Raw genomic sequence first — 18,711 nt, 5'->3', positions numbered from 1 at the left:
GTGGCTCAAGCCTGTAATCCCAGCACTTTGGGAGGCCGAGACGGGTGGATCATGAGGTCAGGAGATCGAGACCATCCTGGCTAATGCGGTGAAACCCCACCTCTACTAAAAAATACAAAAAAAAGACTAGCTGGGCGAGGTGGTGGGCGCCTGTAGTCCCAGCTACTTGGGAGGCTGAGGCAGGAGAATGGCGTAAACCCAGGAGGCGAAGCTTGCAGTGAGCTGAGATCCGGCCACTGCATTCCAGCCTGGGCGACAGAGCGAGACTCTGTCTCAAAAAAAAAAAAAAAAAAAAATCAAGGTCTAAAAATATTGTCTACGCTATTGGGTTTTAATTGCTTCACAGGCATGGATAGTGTATTATTTCAAATTTTTATCTTTAGTCCTTACCACAGTATTCGGCATGCAGAAGGTATTCAGTAAAAGATTATATATTACTAAAAATAAAAATACCTTGCTAATTTCAATTTCAAGCATTGTGAACTAGAAGATACATTTTTAATTTCAGGACTATAAATTTAATCTACCTATGTTTAAAATTAATAACACTAACAAAGTTTCAACTAGCCTATAAAGCATCTTCATTTCTATTAAACAGCTTACCTTGTATTCATGAAGTATGCGATTTGTCCAGTGAGGTGCCTTACTTTTCAGTTTGGTAACAGGTACGATGGATTTTAGATTTTCTTCACTGTAAGCACACATGCCAACATCCTTTAAATAAATCATCTTTAGTAGCTAAAGAATAGTAATCATTCTGTTACAAATGGCTTTCAGTAACGTAATTTTTAAGCTGAAAAATACTTTGCTGTAAAATACCAGAGAACTCTAAAAATGTTAAGCAAAAAGCCACAAATCTCATATTATCAATTTAGATAAATGTTTCTTCTTTCAATAACCAGAAACTATTTTTGAAAATTGAAAACCACAATAACCAAATTCAGATATGCTTAAAACCTCAGTGTTTTCTCTCAAAGACTGAACATAAAACCAGTTTTTATGGTGGGATTCTTAAGTACATCTGTCTTATAAAATTTTTTACTACTTATTCAAGTCAGATTTTAGTGAACTTATTTAAGCATAAAAAAAGATAAAATATAAAGTGTATCAAACTATAGTCAAATATAAGAAAAGTACATTTGGAGAATGTAACTTTAAGAATGCTTTACTATAATGTTTTCTTTTCTCATTCTACATCTTATATTATTTAATTCCAAACCAATGTAACGTATAAATATTTTCTAATAACATTTTTAAACTTTCTTCGTTAAACAGAATCTTGACCATAGCACAAAACCATGCATAATATTAAATACTTACTTTAGGAAACCTTGCTTGTGTTTTTTACTCTCATAATTTCCATAGACTATTTGCAAAAGGAGACTTGCCAATGTTATCAGCTTAGCATCAGGAGCTGTATAAAAGCCCTTCAATAAATTATATCTGGCTTCATCAAAGAGAATAAGAATAGCTAGCGGGTCTTCAATCTTAAGAGAAAAAAGTATAATTTGGTTATTAGGCTACAATTTCTTTTTACAAATGAACAATTTAATATGGCAAAAACAAAAACTTCACATTTGTATATAAATGAGCTGTTAAGCAAAGGTTGGCAAACATCTTTTTGTTAAGGCCCAGAGAGTAGTATTTTAAGCTTTGTAAGCTATGTAATTGCTGTTGCAACTAATCAACTCTGTCACTGTAGCACAAGGAAAGCCACAGGTGGGTATGGCAGTGTTCTAATAAAACTTTATGTAGGAATACTGAAATACGAATTTCAAACAATTTCACATGATAGGAAATACTGTTCTTTTGATTTTTTTAACAATCAAAAAACATTAAAAAAATTAGCTTGTGAGGTATACAAAAACTGGCAAAATACGGCTATAAGCTATAGTTTGCTAACCTGGTTGTCTAAGAAATATTATCATCAGTTTATAAATATGGATACTTTTTAGCAAAATTTTACCTAAATTTTTGTATTACTGAAACATTTTTCTATGAACTGTGCTTCATACAATACAGTAGTGGACTTCAAAGAAGATAAAAGGAACTATCTTAATTTCCAAAGGACAAATGCATTTTTAAAAAGTCTGTTGTAAGACATTTTAAATTTTGACTAAAAAGACTATGTACTTTCAAATATTAATAATATGCAAGAAGAGTAAATATTTGTTTTGTTTTTTGAGATAGGGTCTTGCTCTGCCAGACAGGCTAGAGTGCAGTGGCATGAACATGGCCTACTGCAGCCTCAACCTCCTAGGCTCAAGTTATCTACCTGCCTCAGCCTCCCGAGTAGCTGGGACAGGAGGTGTGCACCACCACACCTGGCTAATTTTTAAATTTTTTGAAGACAGAAGGTCTTGCCATGTTGCCTAGGCTGGGCTCAAGCAGTACTCTCACCCTAGCCTCCAAAAGTGTTGGGATTACAGGTGCTAGCCACTGCGCCTGGCCTACATCTTTTTTTTTTTTTTTTTTAATTTTAAAAACTTTAAAGTTTATCCAATAAGATTAATAAAGATTGAGAAATCCTGGCCTACAGAATACATTCCTACTTGTACACAGTCACCAGTTATAAAGTTTCTGAATAAATACTTAAAGTATTTCCAAATACAATTCACAATGATCCCAAGCTTGAATAAAAATGATTTTTGCGGCCAGGTGCAGTGGCTCATGCCTGCAATCCTAGCACTTTGGGAGGCCAAGGCGGGTGGATCATGAGGCCAGGAGATCGAGACCATCCTGGCTAACACGGTGAAACCCCGTCTCTACTAAAAATACAAAAAATTAGCCAGGCGTGGTGGCGGGCACCTGTAGTCCCAGCTACTGGGGAGGCTGAGGCAGGAGAATGGTGTGAACCTGGGAGGCAGTGCTTGCAGTGAGCCGAAATTGCGCCACTGCACTCCAGCCTGGGTGACAGAGAGAGACTCTGTCTAAAAACAAAAATTATTTTTACAACATTACCTGAAATAATACTATTTTTCTATCTGAAAATACTGTATGCAATAGTAAAAAAACATTTCATGGGAAAAAAATGAAGGGGACTGTTTTAGATTAAAAGAGACTAAAGAGACATCCAAATATAAAGCATGAGCCTTGACTAGATCCTGGGGCGGGGAGGTATAAAAGTATGTTGAAACAACTGGGAAAAATCTGAATTTGAATCAGATATTATGTAATTATGGAATTATTAATTTTATTAGGTTGGAAATGTTATTGTGATAGGCAGAGATGTCCTTATTCTTAGAAGATGCATGCCAAAATATGTAGGAATGACACCTGCAACTCACTTTAAAATGATTCACAAAGAAAGTAAATACAGTAAAGCCAATTGTTAACAACTAGTGATCTAATGAATGGTAAATGGTGTAAACTGTATTACTTTTTAATATGCCTATGGCTTTTCAAATTTCTCAAAATAAAATGGAAAAAGACTGAATGAAAGCATGTTTTCTAATAAAAACTGACATCGTATATTTGAAGAATATGAGTAGATAATAACAGTTACAATTCTCAATACCATGTTCAAGGAGTTTTAGTCTCCATTTTTAAATTTCTAATGAAATCAGGATATTTTCATCCTAAAAGGATGATGCTAAACAATAAGTGTAATTCTGTTTTTCAGATGGTACAAACAGGAATTTCTTAATTATATAATAAGTGAAAGAACACAACTGCTTTACCAGATTATCATGACATTCTGGTTTACCATAAGAACTTACTAAACCTTGCTTCCTTTTTACTTGAGTCTCCTTTATTTTAAAATTATGCAATTTATTTATCATCCAAGTATTATCATTACTGCTCCTTTTCTCTACCAGTGAACTATTAAAATATTACCTGGGACGAGAAGGCAGACTGAGTAAACTTAGATTATGTGCAGATTTTATAGATATCATACATTTTTTTAAGTTATAGGGTAAAACAGATATAACATTTGTTATTTGAACCATTTTTAAGTGTGAGATTCAGTGGCATTAATTATGTTCACAACGTTGTGCTACCATCACTACTATCTAGTTCCATGTAGTTTATATCACCCCAAAGAGAAAGTCTGTTAAATGGTAAAAACTTCCCACCCCTCCCCCAGACCAGCACCTCTGATAACCTCCAATCTATTTTTCCCCTTTATGCCTTTGCCTATTCTAGATTACTAAAGTAGAATTAAATATTTGTTCTTTTGCGTCTGGCTTATTTAGTATAATGTTTTCAAGGTTCACTCATGTTGTCACATGTATCACAACTTCATTCCTTAATTACTCTATTTGTACGTATAGACCACATTTTGTTTGTCCACTCATCTGTTAATGGACACTTAGGGTGCCTCTACATTTTTGGTTATTATGAATAATGCTGCAGTGACATAAAAATATGTTTGAATCCTTGTTTTCAATTATTTCAGGCATATATCTAGGAGTGGAATTGCTGGATCATATGGTAATTCCAGTTTTAGATTTTTGAAGAACTACTGTTTTCCACAGTGGCTGCACAATTTTACATTCCCAACTGCAATGTACCAGGGTTCCAATTTCTCTATATTTTTACCAACTCATTACTTTCTGTTTTGTTTTTTATAGTCATCCTAGTGGGTGTGGTTTCTCATTGAGGTTTTAATTTGCATTTCCCTAATAACTAATGATGCTGAACATCTTTTCATGTGCTTGTTGGCTATTTATATATTCAAGTCCTTCAACCTATTTTATTTACAGACAGGGTCTTGCTCTTTCATCCAGCCTAGAGTGCAGTGGTTGATCATAACTAACTGTAACCCTGAACTCCTGAGAAGAGTGATCCTCCTGTCTCACTCTCAAGTAGCTAGGACTACAGGTGTGTGCCACCATGCCAAGCTATTTAAAACAAACAAAAAAAGAAACTTTTTTGTAGAGACAGGGTCTCACTATGCAGCCAGGCTGGTCTCAAATTCCTGGCCTCAAGTGAGACTCCCACCTCATCCTTCCAAAGCACTGGGATTACAGAAGTGAATCAGCACACTTGGCCTACTTTTTTTTTTTTGAGACAGTCTTGCTCTATTACCCAGGCTGGCGTGCAGTCATGTGACATTGGCTCATTGTAACCTCTCCCTCCCAGACTCAAGCGACCCTCCCACCTCTGTCTCCTGAGTAGCTGGTACTACAGGTGTGTGCCATCATGCCTGGCTAATTTTTTAAGTTTGTTATAGAGATGAAGTCTCACTATGTTGCCCAGGCAGGTCTCAAATTCCTGGGCTCCCATGATCCTCCCATTTCAGCCTCCCAAAGTGTTGGGATTACAGGAGTGAGCTACTGCACCGAACCCTGACCATTTTTAATCGGGTTGTTGGCCTTTTTATTGTTGAGTTTTAGGAGTTCTTTGTATATTCTGGATAGTAAACCCTTATCTATGATTTCCTAATATTTTCTCCCATTCTGTTGCTTTTCACTTTCTTAATAATGTCCTTTAATGCACAAAAGTTTCTGATTTTGATGAAGTTTAACTTACCCAATATTTCTTTTGTTGTTCATGCTTTTGTTGTCATATCTGACTCCACTGCCTAATCCCAAGGTCATGAAGATTTATTCATATGTTTTCTTCTGAATTTTATGGTTTTAGCACTTATATTTAGGTCACTGATGCATTTTAATTTATTATTATTGTATTTGAGACGGAGTCTCACTTTGTCACTGGAGTACAGTGGCGTAATCTTGGCTCACTGCAACCTCCGCCTCCCGGGTTCATGCAATTCTCGTGCCTCAACCTCCTGAGTAGCTGCGACTACAAAGGTGTACCACCACAGCTGGCTAATTTTTTGTATTTTTAGTAGAGATGGGGTTTTGCCATGTTGGCCAGGCTGGTCTAGAACTCCTGTCCTCAAGTGATCCACCCGCCTCGGCCTCCCAAAGTACTGGGATTACAATTGTGAGCTACCACACCCAGCCATTTTAACTTTTTATATGGCATGAGGTTGGGGTCCAATTTCCTACTTTTGCAATGTGAACCTACAGTTATACCAGCACCATCTGTTGAAGAGACTATTCTTTCTCCATTAGATGAACCTGGCAGCCTTGTCAAAAATCTACTGGCTGTACATGTATGGGTTTATTTCTGAAAACTCAATTCTGTTCCAATGGTCTGTATATTTATCCTTATGCTAGAGTACCACAATGCTTTTGATTACTTAGCTTTATGCTGTGCTTTGAAATTGAGTAATGTCAGTCTCTCAACTTGATTCTGCTTTATTCAAGATTGCTTTGGCTATTTGAGGCCACTTGCAATTAATGTGGATTTGATCCCACTTTAACAAAAAAGGCTATTGGAATATTGTTAGGGATTGCATTAAATCTGTAGATCACTTTGCTAGTAGTGACATCTTAATGACACTAACTATTCCTATCATTAAACACAGAGATGTCTTTCCAGTTATTAGGTCTTATTTTTCAGCAATGTTTTAGTTTTCAGTGTACAAGTCTTGAACTTCTTCTGTTAAATTTATTCCTGGGTATTATATTCTTAGATGCTATTTTAATGGACTTCTTAATCTCTTTCTTGTATTATTCTTTGCTGGTGTATAGACAACAGATTTTGTGTGTTGAGCTTATACCTTGAAACTTTGTTGAATTAATTTATTAGCTCTAGCGTTCTTGTGGATTCTTTGGGAATTCCTATGTATATGTCATTTGCCAAAAACTAAGGTCTTGATTATTGGTGAAAGTGGGTATCTTAATTTTGTACCTTATCTTAGGAGGACAGTTTTCAGTCTTTTACCATTGAATATGATGTTAGCTGTGGGTTTTTCATGAACACCCTTTATCATGCTGAGAAGTTCGCTTGAATTCCTAGTTTTCTGAGAGTTTTTTAAATCATGAAAGGGTGTTGGATTTTGTCATATGCCTTTCTGGATCTCATGTTTTCTTCCCTCCCTTTCATTCTATTAATGTGATTCTAACACATTTTTAACAAATAATGAAGCCCTTAGTTTTTGGTAAATTTCATAGCAATTTTTATATGACTCCTAGTGTATCTGGCTGAAAGGATCAACTCTATCATTGGCTTGATAATATAAAAAGAGCAATATACATAGTTATGTATAAAATGTTAAACAAGTTTGGACATGGCTGTTGAAATTTTCTTGTGCTAAAATTTGTTTAACTGTTTGTTTAATATTCCCTGAGAATAAAGAATTAAGAAATGTATTCTATTTTTATCTTCACTAACACTGTAAAACCATGAAACAATTTCACCATATTTAGATTATCATGCCTAATTTAAGCTGTTATAATCTCTCCCTTGTCCATTCATCCTTCTTTTTTTTTTTTTTTTTGAGATGGAGTCTCATTCTGTCATCCAGGCTGGAGTGCAGTAGCACGATCTTGGCTCAGTGCAACCTCTGCCTCCCAGGTTCAAGCAATTCTCTGCCTTGGCCTCCCAAGTAGCTGAGATTACTGGCGACTGCCACCATGCCTGGCTAATTTTTGTATTTTTAGCAGAGACGGGGTTTCACCATCTTGGCCAGGCAGGTCTTGAATTCCTGACCTCGTGATCCACCCTCCTTGGCCTCCCAAAGTGCTGGGATTACCGGCATGAGTCACTGTGCCTGGCCCATTCATCCTTCTTATGGCATTATGTCACTTCTTCCTCTCTAAAATCCACAGTAGTTCAAATAGAAATATACTTGTCTGGACAGACTTCTTTTTATCAAATGTAAATACTATTCTCATTTTTCACTATGTACAGAGTTCCCCGTTTGAGTTAAGACGAGCTACTTAGGCTAGGCACAGTGGCTCACGCTTGTAATCCCAGCACTTCGGGAGGCCAATGTTGGCAGATCACTTGAAGCCAAGGGTTCAAGACCAGCCTGGGCAACATGGCGAAACCCTGTCTCTGCTAAAAATACAAAAAAAGTTAGCTGGGTGTGGTGGCCCACGTCTATAATCCCAACTACTTGGGGGAGGTTGAGGCACGAGAACTACTTAAACCTGGGAGGTGGAGATTGTAGTGAGCTGAGATTGTGCCACTCCAGCCTGGGAGACAGAGCAAGACTCAGTCTCAAAAAAAAAAAAAGAAAAGAAAAAAAAAAAGAGCCACTTATGGACTGTTAAGAATGACTTTCGCATTGTTCCCTTTGCAGTATACCAGGATGTTTTTTCTGTTCTCTCCCACACCAGTGTTTCTCTTTCTTCCTTCAAAATGTGTACAACTGATTAGCCCTTTATTAAGTTTATCCTTGACAATGTACTTCCTAACTAGTCTGAACAATTTTTTTCCAGTATAATTTGGCTCCACATCTGACTGCTAATTTTCTTTAGGATAGCCTCCCTATTTCTTTTGTATTCTTAAGACAATGGGAGTAGAAATGAAAAATCCCAACCAAGGGCTTTGTAAGTAGACCAACCGAAATTCCACCAATTATTACAGGGATGTAAGGATCGATATAAGGATGTAAGGATCGATATAAGGATGTAAGCACAATTTCTGCCTCTAGTACTTACAATAGAAACGCAATAGATTTTGTGCATTTAAATAACTGTAAATAAGATTTCCAAGCAAACCTGTTTTTCAACCTCCAAAGGAAGTCTCACATCTCTTCTTAGAAAAAGCTGAGATGTTTCCCTTTGAGGATCCAGATTAGTCAATTCAGCAAGTATTTCTGGCCAGTCACGAACATGTTGCAAGGGTTTATGATACGGTTTGAGTTGAAGGCCTGAAAAACATCTTTCCTTTCATAAATGATAACGTAAAAAACTCAACTATATCAATGCATAGAAACTCTGTAATAAACTATCTGCACTTCTGTACTGAATACTCACAAATTAAATTTAAATCTAAAATTAACATTTTAATCAATATTACTACCCAATTTGTGGTTAACTGTTTATTATCAAGAACATAAGAATTATTAAAAATAATTCTTACATAAAATTTATCAAACGTATATGAAATCCTTAATTCCATTATAGCCTATTTAATTATGACATAAGTAGAATTCCTAGTTAAAAAGATACAACTAAGCCATTAAATATCCAATCATATCCATCAATTAAATTCTGTATGTATGTGTAATACTTTGAAGAACAAATATATAATGTCATTAGGTTGATTTTAAATAAAAAGGTTGATTTTTAAATAGAAAACTCACGTAAGAGAAAAGAACATTTGTATTATTTCAAAATGAACACAAAGAATAAAGGCAAGTTGTATGAGCACAACATTTAATGGCATTCAAATCAAATGCTATTGCCATAAAAGGAAAGTTTTCTTTTTTAATTATTAAAAAGTGCTTTGAATGAAGCAGGAAGGGGGTGGGCAGGGACTTATCTCTATATTTATATAAAAGAGAAGAACATTGTATTATTCAAAATTTAAGAGTCAAGAATAAAAAGAAGTTATATTTTTTACCAACCCACTCCCAAAAAGGAATAATGAGGTTTACTAAAACATAATAAAAACTTTCTTACTGAGGTTTTCTGAACAAATCCATATAGTGAAATACTGCTGAGTTTCTTGAGAGAGACGCATTCCTTCCATTATCTGCTGCACTGTGGTATTATTTCCATGCTTCAATTCAACAGAACGATATGACCCATCCATTCTGTATATTCGAACTTTTTCATACTATAAGAAATGATAACTTACATAACCAGCTTAAAAAATTATACATCACAATCTAACAAGATACTTTCCTTCAACTTCATGTGCTTTATTATAGATTTCTAACATGAAAAATATCAGAAACACTGTTACAAGTGAGAATCTGTTGGTGATATTTTTAAAACATTTTACTGGCCAGGCACGGTGGCTCACGCCTGTAATCCTAGCACTTCAGGAGGCTGAGGCGGGCGGATCATGAAGTCAGGAGATGGAGACCATCTTGGCTAATACAGTGAAACCCCGTCTCTACTGAAAACACACACACACACACACACAAAAATTAGCCGGGCATGGTGGCAGGTGCCTGTAGTCCCAGCTACTCAGAAGGCTGAGGCGGGAGAATGGCATGAACCCCAGAAGGCGGAGCTTGCAGTGAGCCGAGATTGTGTCACTGCACTCCAGCCTGGGCAACAGAGCGAGACTCCATCTCAAAAAACAAAAAACAAACCATTTTACTTCCATTAGTTGTATTTTCTAAAATATTTTTTTCTGGATGTTCCAGAAATAAGTTTGGGAAACTAAGGAGAATGACTTAAAAAAATACTCAAAGTCAAATTCTTTTGACAGGATGTTTTAGCACCTTTAATGTACAATGTAAATATCATATGAGAAACACAAACTTGGTTACTGAATCTAGTGTTAGCTGAGTACTTCATGAGTCTAGTGGGTCACAAATAATACAACAGAAATGTGTACCACCAATAACTTGTCCTAAGAGGAATTTGTGATGGAACACTTTGCAGGTAAAAGTTATCAATGAACTTTGAGCCAGTTTCCTTCCCCCAGTTTAGAAAACTGCACATAGTAGTAGCTTTCTCAATGGATTTTTATTGTTATAGGAAGTAACTGATGTCCCCAAATAACTTCCAGGTCAGTGCACTTTGGATAAAAGAACTTCAACCCTCCTACCTTATTCATTCACAATTATAAAGACTATATCAGGGATAAAAATGAGTTAAAACTACATAGTTAGAAAATAAATTGCAGTGAAGTATAACATAAGGGTACCTGTACTGCTTGTCTATTTCCTTGACTGTCTTAGGCTCTTGGAGTAAGTGTTTTGACAAAATGCATAAGTGTGCAGCATGTGTGTAACATTAAAGGCAGAGACCATATATTCCTTATAATTTTCAGCATTTTGTCATGTTAAATCCACAGAGATACTCAACAAATACTTATTGTATAGTTGTTGGTTAATGCCTGGAAAGGCTTAGGTAAATTTGGGTTATATCTGTTAGTATAAACCCTTTATCCTTTATTTGTTGGTATAAATGTTTTTATTTCAAACAGTTTTTAAACTAATGATAGCCAGGAGTGGTGGCACATGTCTGCAGTCCCAGCTATTCAAGAGGCCAAGATGGGAGGACTGCCCAAGTCTGTGAACAGCCACTGTACTCCAGCCTGGGCAACATAGTGAGACTCTGTCTCATAAAAATAAAAATAATTAAATTAATGATTTTTATAATCATTATAACTCTTAGGCATAATTGAGTTTCTTCTCATTGTTAACCTTCTGTATTTTAATGTCACTACAATTACAAATTAAGCTTTATGCCTCTAAATACAATTATTATTTTAATAGCTATATGTGCCAGCATTCAATTTATGAGTTTATTTCCAGTTGTAATTAGATGGAAAGGCCAGGTTGAGTTAGCAGAATAAAAAAGCTTGGAAACACCTATTTTACTTTTATGAGGAGGAAACTGAGTCTGTGATATATAAACTAACTTGCTGAGACTAAATGAATGAATGATGTGCAATGCTTTTATTTAAAAATACAAAATGTTGCTTAAAAGGCCTAAATAGAGGGATATATGTCAATGAATAGATTAAAATTATGTGTAATCAGGCCAGGCACGGGGGCTCACGCCTGTAATCCCAGCACTTTGGGAGGCCGAGGCAGGTGGATCACAAGGTCAGGTGATCGAGACCATCCTGGCTAACATAGTGAAACCCCATCTCTACTAAAATTACAAAAAATTAGCCAGGCGTAGTGGCAGGCTCCTGTAGTCCCAGCTACTTGGGAGGCTGAGGAGGAGAACTGCTTGAACCCGGGAAGTAGAGGTTGCAGGGAGCCAAAATCATGCCATTACATTCCAGCCTGGGTGACTCCATCTCAAAAAAAAAAAAAACAAAAAAAAGCGTAATCAACACATCAAGCATCGAAATTATATGAAAAATTTAAGAGTTCTGAAAGTTTTATTTACTTATTTTTGCAAGTCTTAGTTTGCTATGCAAGAATAAACGTCCAAATGTTAGGGATAATAACAAATGTGATACCTATCCAGTCTACAATGAAGTTTTTTTTTTGTTTGAGACGGAGTCTTGCTCTGTTGCCCAGGCTGGAATGCACTGGCACAATCTCGGCTCACTGCAACCTCCGCCTCCTGGGTTCAAGCAATTCTCCTGTCTCAGCCTTCTGAGTAGCTGGGACTACAGGCGCATGCCACCATGCCCAGCTGATTTTTGTATTTTTCATAGAGATGGGGTTTCACCATGTTGGCCAGGATGATCTTAATCTCTTGACCTTGTGATCCACCTGCCTCATCCTCCCAAAGTGCTGGGATTACAGGCGTGAGCCACCATCCTCGGACTACAATGAGGTTTTATAGCAGTAAAGAAGCCATCTAATCATTTGTCTTTCCACTCTTGCCACAGATCCTCAAATTTAAATCTTATTAATTTAAATACTATGCTTGGTTCTAACTATGAAGATAATTCTTACAGGCTTGTTAATGGCTTCCTTCAACAATTTTGCAGCTTCTTCCCAGTTATTTTGTTTGTTTTCTTCACAAATATTTAACGGAGATCTTCCTTGCTGGTCTGTTATATGCTAGAAATGTGGGTGGTGAGGGGACAAAAAGGCATTACATATTACGGTATTCTAAGGGAAAATGTCATCCAATTAATCAAAGTTTCATAAAAAAAGAGACTCTTGTCAAGTACTAAGTAAATATTAACCACACTTAGTATGTATTATGTTTAGAATAAACAAGAGTTGCCAAGATAAAAGACTCAAAGCACTAATCGATGTGATTACTGTTTTTTAAAAGTTCTGATAAAGACATAACAAGGGTTTGTTAATACTATTTGCCTCCTTATGATATACTTTTTATGAATTTCCTTTATGAAATTCTGGAAAATCTTTTTCCTTTTTCAAGATGTTTTTGGAGAAATACAATACAAAATGAAAAGAGGTTAAATTCTACATACATTCTGAAGACAGACTGTGGTGATGGTTGTACAATAATGTAAATGTACTTAATGCCTAAAAATGGTTAATGTAAAATTTAGGCATAAATTTTAGATTTAAAAAATCTAAAAAAACAAAAAAAAAAGTACATTCAAAAGCACAACTCATATATTCCATTACTTATTCTATAAAGCACAACTCATAGGTTCTGTTACTTATTCTATAAAGTAATGGAACTTATTTTTATTTTTCAGATGAACTCTCGCATACAATTGAACATTTTAGTGTCATTACTTGTTGTTCACTGCTTGAATATTACTTTTAAAAACCTGGAAAATAACTTACTCTATCAATTTCTGGATGGTTTAGGAGAATCTGTACTATTTCAGCATGTCCTCCTCCAGCAGCAAAATGAAGAGGAGAACTAAGTTGTCCATTTAAAAGGTTTGGATTGCACTTTCCTTTCTCTAACAATATGCGAGTGGCCTCAACTTTTCCATACCTGTATGAAAAAACAAACAAAAAACAACAAAAAAACTTACCTAAAAAAGTCATCTGAAATGTTTTTAAAAATCCAAATTTTAGATGATATCTCAAAAAAATCTAAGAATTTTCTAGGACAGAGAGCAAAGGATTATTAAGATACTGACATAATGTTTTCAATGATTAGGGGTTTCTTATTAATTATTCTGGTTTAATTAAACTGTTTCTATTTCTGATAAACTGGAAGAAAATATAACCTCAAATACAAGATAGAGCAGATGACAGAGAAACACCCCATGTGAGGTACAAAAGTTAGATACAATTTTTAGCCAAATATAGTTTCAGAAACAGAAAGTAACTTAGTAAGAAAACTTAGTAAGAATGCTTTTCACTTAGGCCTGGCTGTCTACAAAATAGGCCCAAAAACGTAATTCTATATATAGTTGCTATATTAGACAATATGAGAGAGACAAAGATATATAAAATATGTGGTCTCTACCGTGAATGGTTTACAGTGTAATTTGAGGCAAAACATAAACATGGGATAAGTTACATAATGCTGTAAAATTTAAGTATGGTATTGTTTGTCAATGCTTTAAAAAATATCAGAGGCTGGGCGCAGTGGCTCACACCTGTAATCCCAGCACTTTGGGAGGCAGAGGCAGGCAGATCACAAGGTCAGGAGTTCGAGACCAACCTGACCAACATGGTGAAACCCTGTCTCTACCAAAAATACAAAAATCAGGCAGGCATTGTGGCGCATGCCTGTAATCCCAGCTCCAGAGATATAATCCCAGAAAACGAGATATGATTCAGTCTAGATGGTCCTGTAAAGTGCTCTGATAGAAGAACAAATTGAACTGAATCTTACTATTTTTGAGGCTGAATCTCACTCTATGCCCAGGCTGGAGTGCAGTGGTGCAATCTCAGCTCACTGTAATGTCTGCCACCTGGGTTCAAGAGGTTCTTGTGTCTCAGCCTCCCAAGTAGCTGGAATTACAGGCATGCGCCACCATGCCCAGCTAATTTTTGTGTTTTTAGTAAAGATGGGGTTTTGGCCGGATGTGGTGGCTCACACCTGTGATCTCAACATTTTGGGAAGCTGAGGGGGGCGGATCACAAGGCCAGGAGTTTGAGACCAGCCTGGCCAACATGGTGAAACCCTGTCTCTACTAAAAACACAAAAATTAGCCGGGTGTGATAGCAGATGCCTGTAATCCCAGCTACTTGGGAGGCTGAGGCAGGAGAATCACTTGAACCCAGGAGGTGGAGGTCGCAGTGAGCTGAGACTGCGCCACTGCACTCCAGCCTGGCTGATAGAGCAAGACTCCGTCTCGGTGGGTGGGGTGGGAAGATAGGGTTTCGCCATGTTGCCCAGCCTGGCCTCTAACTCCTGGGCTCAAACAATCCACCTGCCTCAGCCTCCCAAAGTGCTGGGATTACAGGCATGGGCCACCACACCCGGCCTGAACTGGATTTTTAAATAGGAAAGAACTGAAGAGATGTTGAAGAGAGGTAAAATATTTTAGGTAGACAGTAAAGGAGTAAGCAAAGGTCTCAGAAGAGTACAAAGCATACGCACACAGTGAGTGAGTCAACCTCTTGGTTATAGCCAAAGATTTACGTAAAGCTGCAATCTGAAGCAAGGGTAGAAAACTAATTTATCGTGTGGAAATAAGAGGGTGAGGTGGGAGGAGGAATGGAAACTTATTTTTAGTTTTAGATATGGAACATCTGAGGGGAAAACAGCCCATCTTTAGAACTGATTTTCCATCTGTTTTTCCTTTCTTCCCCTTCACGAATACTAAGCCTTTTCTAAATTCCAAATAAGATACTTTCATCCCACACTTTATTCAGGTGATTTGTTTTGCTCAGGTTTTGCTATTCTTTTTTTTTTTCTTTTTTTTAACTTTTATTTTAGACTCTGGGGTCCATGTGCAGGTTTGTTATACAGGTAAACTCGTGTCATGGGGGTGTGTCATACAGATTATTCCACCACCCAGGTACTAAGCCTAGTACCCAATAGTTATTTTTTCAGCTCCTCTCCCTCCTCCCGGCTTCCACCCTCAAGGAGGCCCCAGTGTCTGCTGTTCCCTTCTTTATGCTCATGAGTTCTCACCATTTAGCGCCGACGTATAAGTAGGAACACGTGGTATTTTCTGTTCCTGTGTCAGTTTGCTAAAAATAATGGCCTCCAGCTCCATCCATGGTCTTGCAAAGACATGATCTTGTTCTTTTTTCTGGTTGCATAGTATTCTATTATATATATATATATATATATATATATATATATGTACCACATTTTCTTTAACCACTCTGTTATCATGGGCATTTAGGTTGATTGTATGTCTTTGCTATTGTGAATAGTGCTGGAAGGAACGTTGCATGTGTGTACATGTGTCTTTATGGCAAAATGATTTATATTCTTCTGGGTATATACACAGTAATGGGATTGCTAAGTCAAATGAAAATTCTGTTTTTAGCTCTCTGAGGAATTGCCATACTGCTTTCCACAATAGTTGAACTAATTTACACTCCCACCAACAGTGTTCCCTTTCTCGGCAATCTTGCCAGTATCTGTTATTTTTAAGACTTTTTAATCATAGCCATTCTGACTGGTGTGAGATGGTACTTAAACTAAAGAGCTGCTCCGCACAGCAAAAGAAACTATCAACAGAGTAAACAGACAACCTACAGAATGGGAGACAATATTTGCAAACTATGCATCTGACAGAAGTCTAATATCTAGCATCTATAAGCAACTTAACAAATTCATAAGAAAAAAACCACGCCATTAAAAAGTGGGTAATACACGGATACTTTTCTAAAGAAGACATACATGCAGCCAAGACACATACAAAAAAAAAAGCTCAATATCACTGATCATTAGAGAAATGCAAATCAAAGCCACAATGTTCTTTGCTATTCTTAAGACATCCTTTCCCCCTTCCTGATTTTGTTCAGGTTAAATTCCATTATGCCTCTGAAACAGTTTAAAATCTATCCTCTCTATATTCCCACTACGTTTTAGCATTTTATTTTTGCTTTTTTTTTGCAACTTATTTTACCTAATTTCATCCTTGTTTATCCACATCTCTTCTCTATCAGGTTGGAAGCTCCTTGAGGGTAGGGACAGTGTCTTTATATTCTCCAAAGTGCCTTATATACAAAAGATAAGTGACTGAAATGTTTAGTAGGCAACTTGAAACTACTTAGGTGGAAGGCAAAAGGTTAGGGTATCTATCTGAGAATATGTAAAATCATCTCATTGAAAAGAATTAAATTGTCTGAAAGAATGGATGAAATCTTTCTGAGAACAAATAATATGATCACCTTAGAACAATGAAATACATCTAAAAGGGAAGACAGGAAAAGATAGTGAGGGAGCAATTCAAGAAGTAATAATAAAAATAATACAAACATACATTTTGTATGATGCCTTAAAATTTCCCAGCTACCTTCTTATATAATTATTTCATATAATCATAGAAATTTATAAAATAGGTGGAAGTACTTTTTTATTGCACAGATGAGAAAAATGGAGCTTGATGCAGTTAAATAACTTGCCCAATGTCTCACGGTGACTAGCCAGAGTTAGAAGCCAGTTTTCTGAATCTTAGCAGTACTACCACTAAGACACAGGTTTGGATCACAGGATGGAGGCCAGTGAGTGTTTCAATAGCAATGATAAGATAGCAATAATATCTTGCATTTGTACTGACCTTCATTATAGCTCCATTATGCCCTTTCAACTCCAATTTGTTCTTAGAATGAAGAGTGGACAAGAATTAAATGCTGCAGAGCAAGGAAAGAGATCAAAAACTCAGAAAAAGTTAAGGTTTATGAAGAGTGAAAAAGAGAAAGCAGAGTGTGTCACCCACTCACCTTTGAAATCTGGCTGTGAAAGGAAGGAAAGAAACAGGATGGTAGCTAAAAGAAGTAGGTTCAGGTGAAGGTACTTTCAAGAAGGAAGAGAATCATGCATGTTTGAGGGCAAGAAGAAAGTAGGTGTGGAAAAAGAAAAGTGAATTTAAGGGGAATAAGAAGAATTTTTACATGTATACCCTACGATACAGGAGAGAGATAGGGACAAAAAGTGATCATCAGGGATGGAGAAGAACATTTCTGAAGCCTTAAATTTTCTTTGAAAATAGGGGGCAAAAAAAGAGTATAGGGATTATGAAAGTAGAAACAGAAAGCAGTGAAAGTTTAAGTATTTAGGAGTAGAAATATTTAGAACAGCTTGGAAGGGGAGGACTAAAAGGCTGAATGAAACAAAGAGTACAGATAGCTAATATACAGGGAAGCTCTATAAGAGAAATTGGATGAAACAATTTGTAGGAAGCCAAATCATCATAGTTTGAAAAGCACTAACAATGATCTGAAGTCTGAAAGTACTATTAGAGAAAGAAGACACTGATTTGATTCAAAATAGAGGGTCTGGCATAGGGGTACAGGAAAAATAAAGAAGTGAGAGAATAGGAAATGTCATTGAGACATTTACTGAGTGGCTGTTAAGTTCTCCACATGGGGTAAAAGCCATTTTAAATATTTCGGGAAAACGATGATTCTAGAAAGTAAGGAATGGTTTTCACGTGTCTGGCTACCAATCTTGAATTTTAAACTCTTATTTTTTTTCATTAAACTGTGTTATGTTAACATATATAGGTATTATTTTTAACACACACGAAATATTTTTCAGTTTCTATTTCTAATATCTTAACACTGGCTTTAATCCACATAAACAAAAACTCTTTGGAATCCTGTAACTGTTAAGAGTGAAAAAGTATCCGGAGACCCAAAAGTTTGAGAACCACTAATCTAATTAAAACCCTCATTTCAAAGACGAGAAAAGAGACCAAGTGAGGTAAAATATCTTGTCTAACCTTACAAAAATAGGACTAAACCCTAGCCTCTTCACTGTATCACAGTCAAGAGCCCAGTGTCACCTCCTCAGTCTTTGTACCTATTAGTGAACAAGAGTATATTTCCAAGATAAATTTAAATTCCTTACTGAATAGTTAAATCATTCTTTATTTGAATTCATGTCAATTAAATGAGGCATCTAACTAACAGTATTGCGAGGTGACCCATACTACTCCTGTTACATGAAACTTGATTATCCAGCTGACACAAAATTAATTTATCCAAGTATAAAACTCTTTTCCTTGGCATACTCAAGTAACAAAAATTTGCAAATGAAAATATTACAGACTAATAAATTTTAGATTTAGACATCAAAATCTTTACATTTTTACAATATTTATTCCTTTTTTTTTTTTCCAAGATGTAGTCTTGCTCTGTCGCCCAGGCTGGAGTGTGGTGGCGGGATCTCAGCACACCGCAACCTCCACCTCCTGGGCTCAAGTGATTCTCCTGCCTTAGCCTCCCAAGTAGCTGGAATTACAGGTGCC

The 18,711-nt window shown here is 36.3% G+C and overlaps 1 protein-coding gene across 8 annotated transcripts in view; it reads right to left on the bottom strand.

Moving 5' to 3' along the window:
• Positions 1–18,711, bottom strand: part of KRIT1 (KRIT1 ankyrin repeat containing) — a 46,908-nt gene that overhangs the window by 14,335 nt on the left and 13,862 nt on the right. For all 8 annotated transcript variants that reach the window (XR_002734637.2, XM_023226687.2, XM_023226686.3 and 5 more), the window contains 6 exons: positions 13,160–13,316; positions 12,347–12,454; positions 9,429–9,585; positions 8,523–8,674; positions 1,321–1,487; positions 604–691 (listed from right to left, as the gene is read on the bottom strand). Coding sequence is in view for 7 of the 8 variants with exons in the window: in XM_023226687.2 (XP_023082455.1) it covers positions 604–691; positions 1,321–1,487; positions 8,523–8,674; positions 9,429–9,585; positions 12,347–12,454; positions 13,160–13,316 (829 nt within the window). In the remaining variant the exon portion in view is untranslated. The remainder of the gene's footprint in view (positions 1–603; positions 692–1,320; positions 1,488–8,522; positions 8,675–9,428; positions 9,586–12,346; positions 12,455–13,159; positions 13,317–18,711) is intronic.

Source organism: Piliocolobus tephrosceles, chromosome 8, assembly GCF_002776525.5.
Source record: "Piliocolobus tephrosceles isolate RC106 chromosome 8, ASM277652v3, whole genome shotgun sequence".
NCBI lineage: Eukaryota > Metazoa > Chordata > Mammalia > Primates > Cercopithecidae > Piliocolobus > Piliocolobus tephrosceles.
Note: the sequence above shows the minus strand (reverse complement) of the source record. Positions and strands in the feature narration are given on the sequence as shown.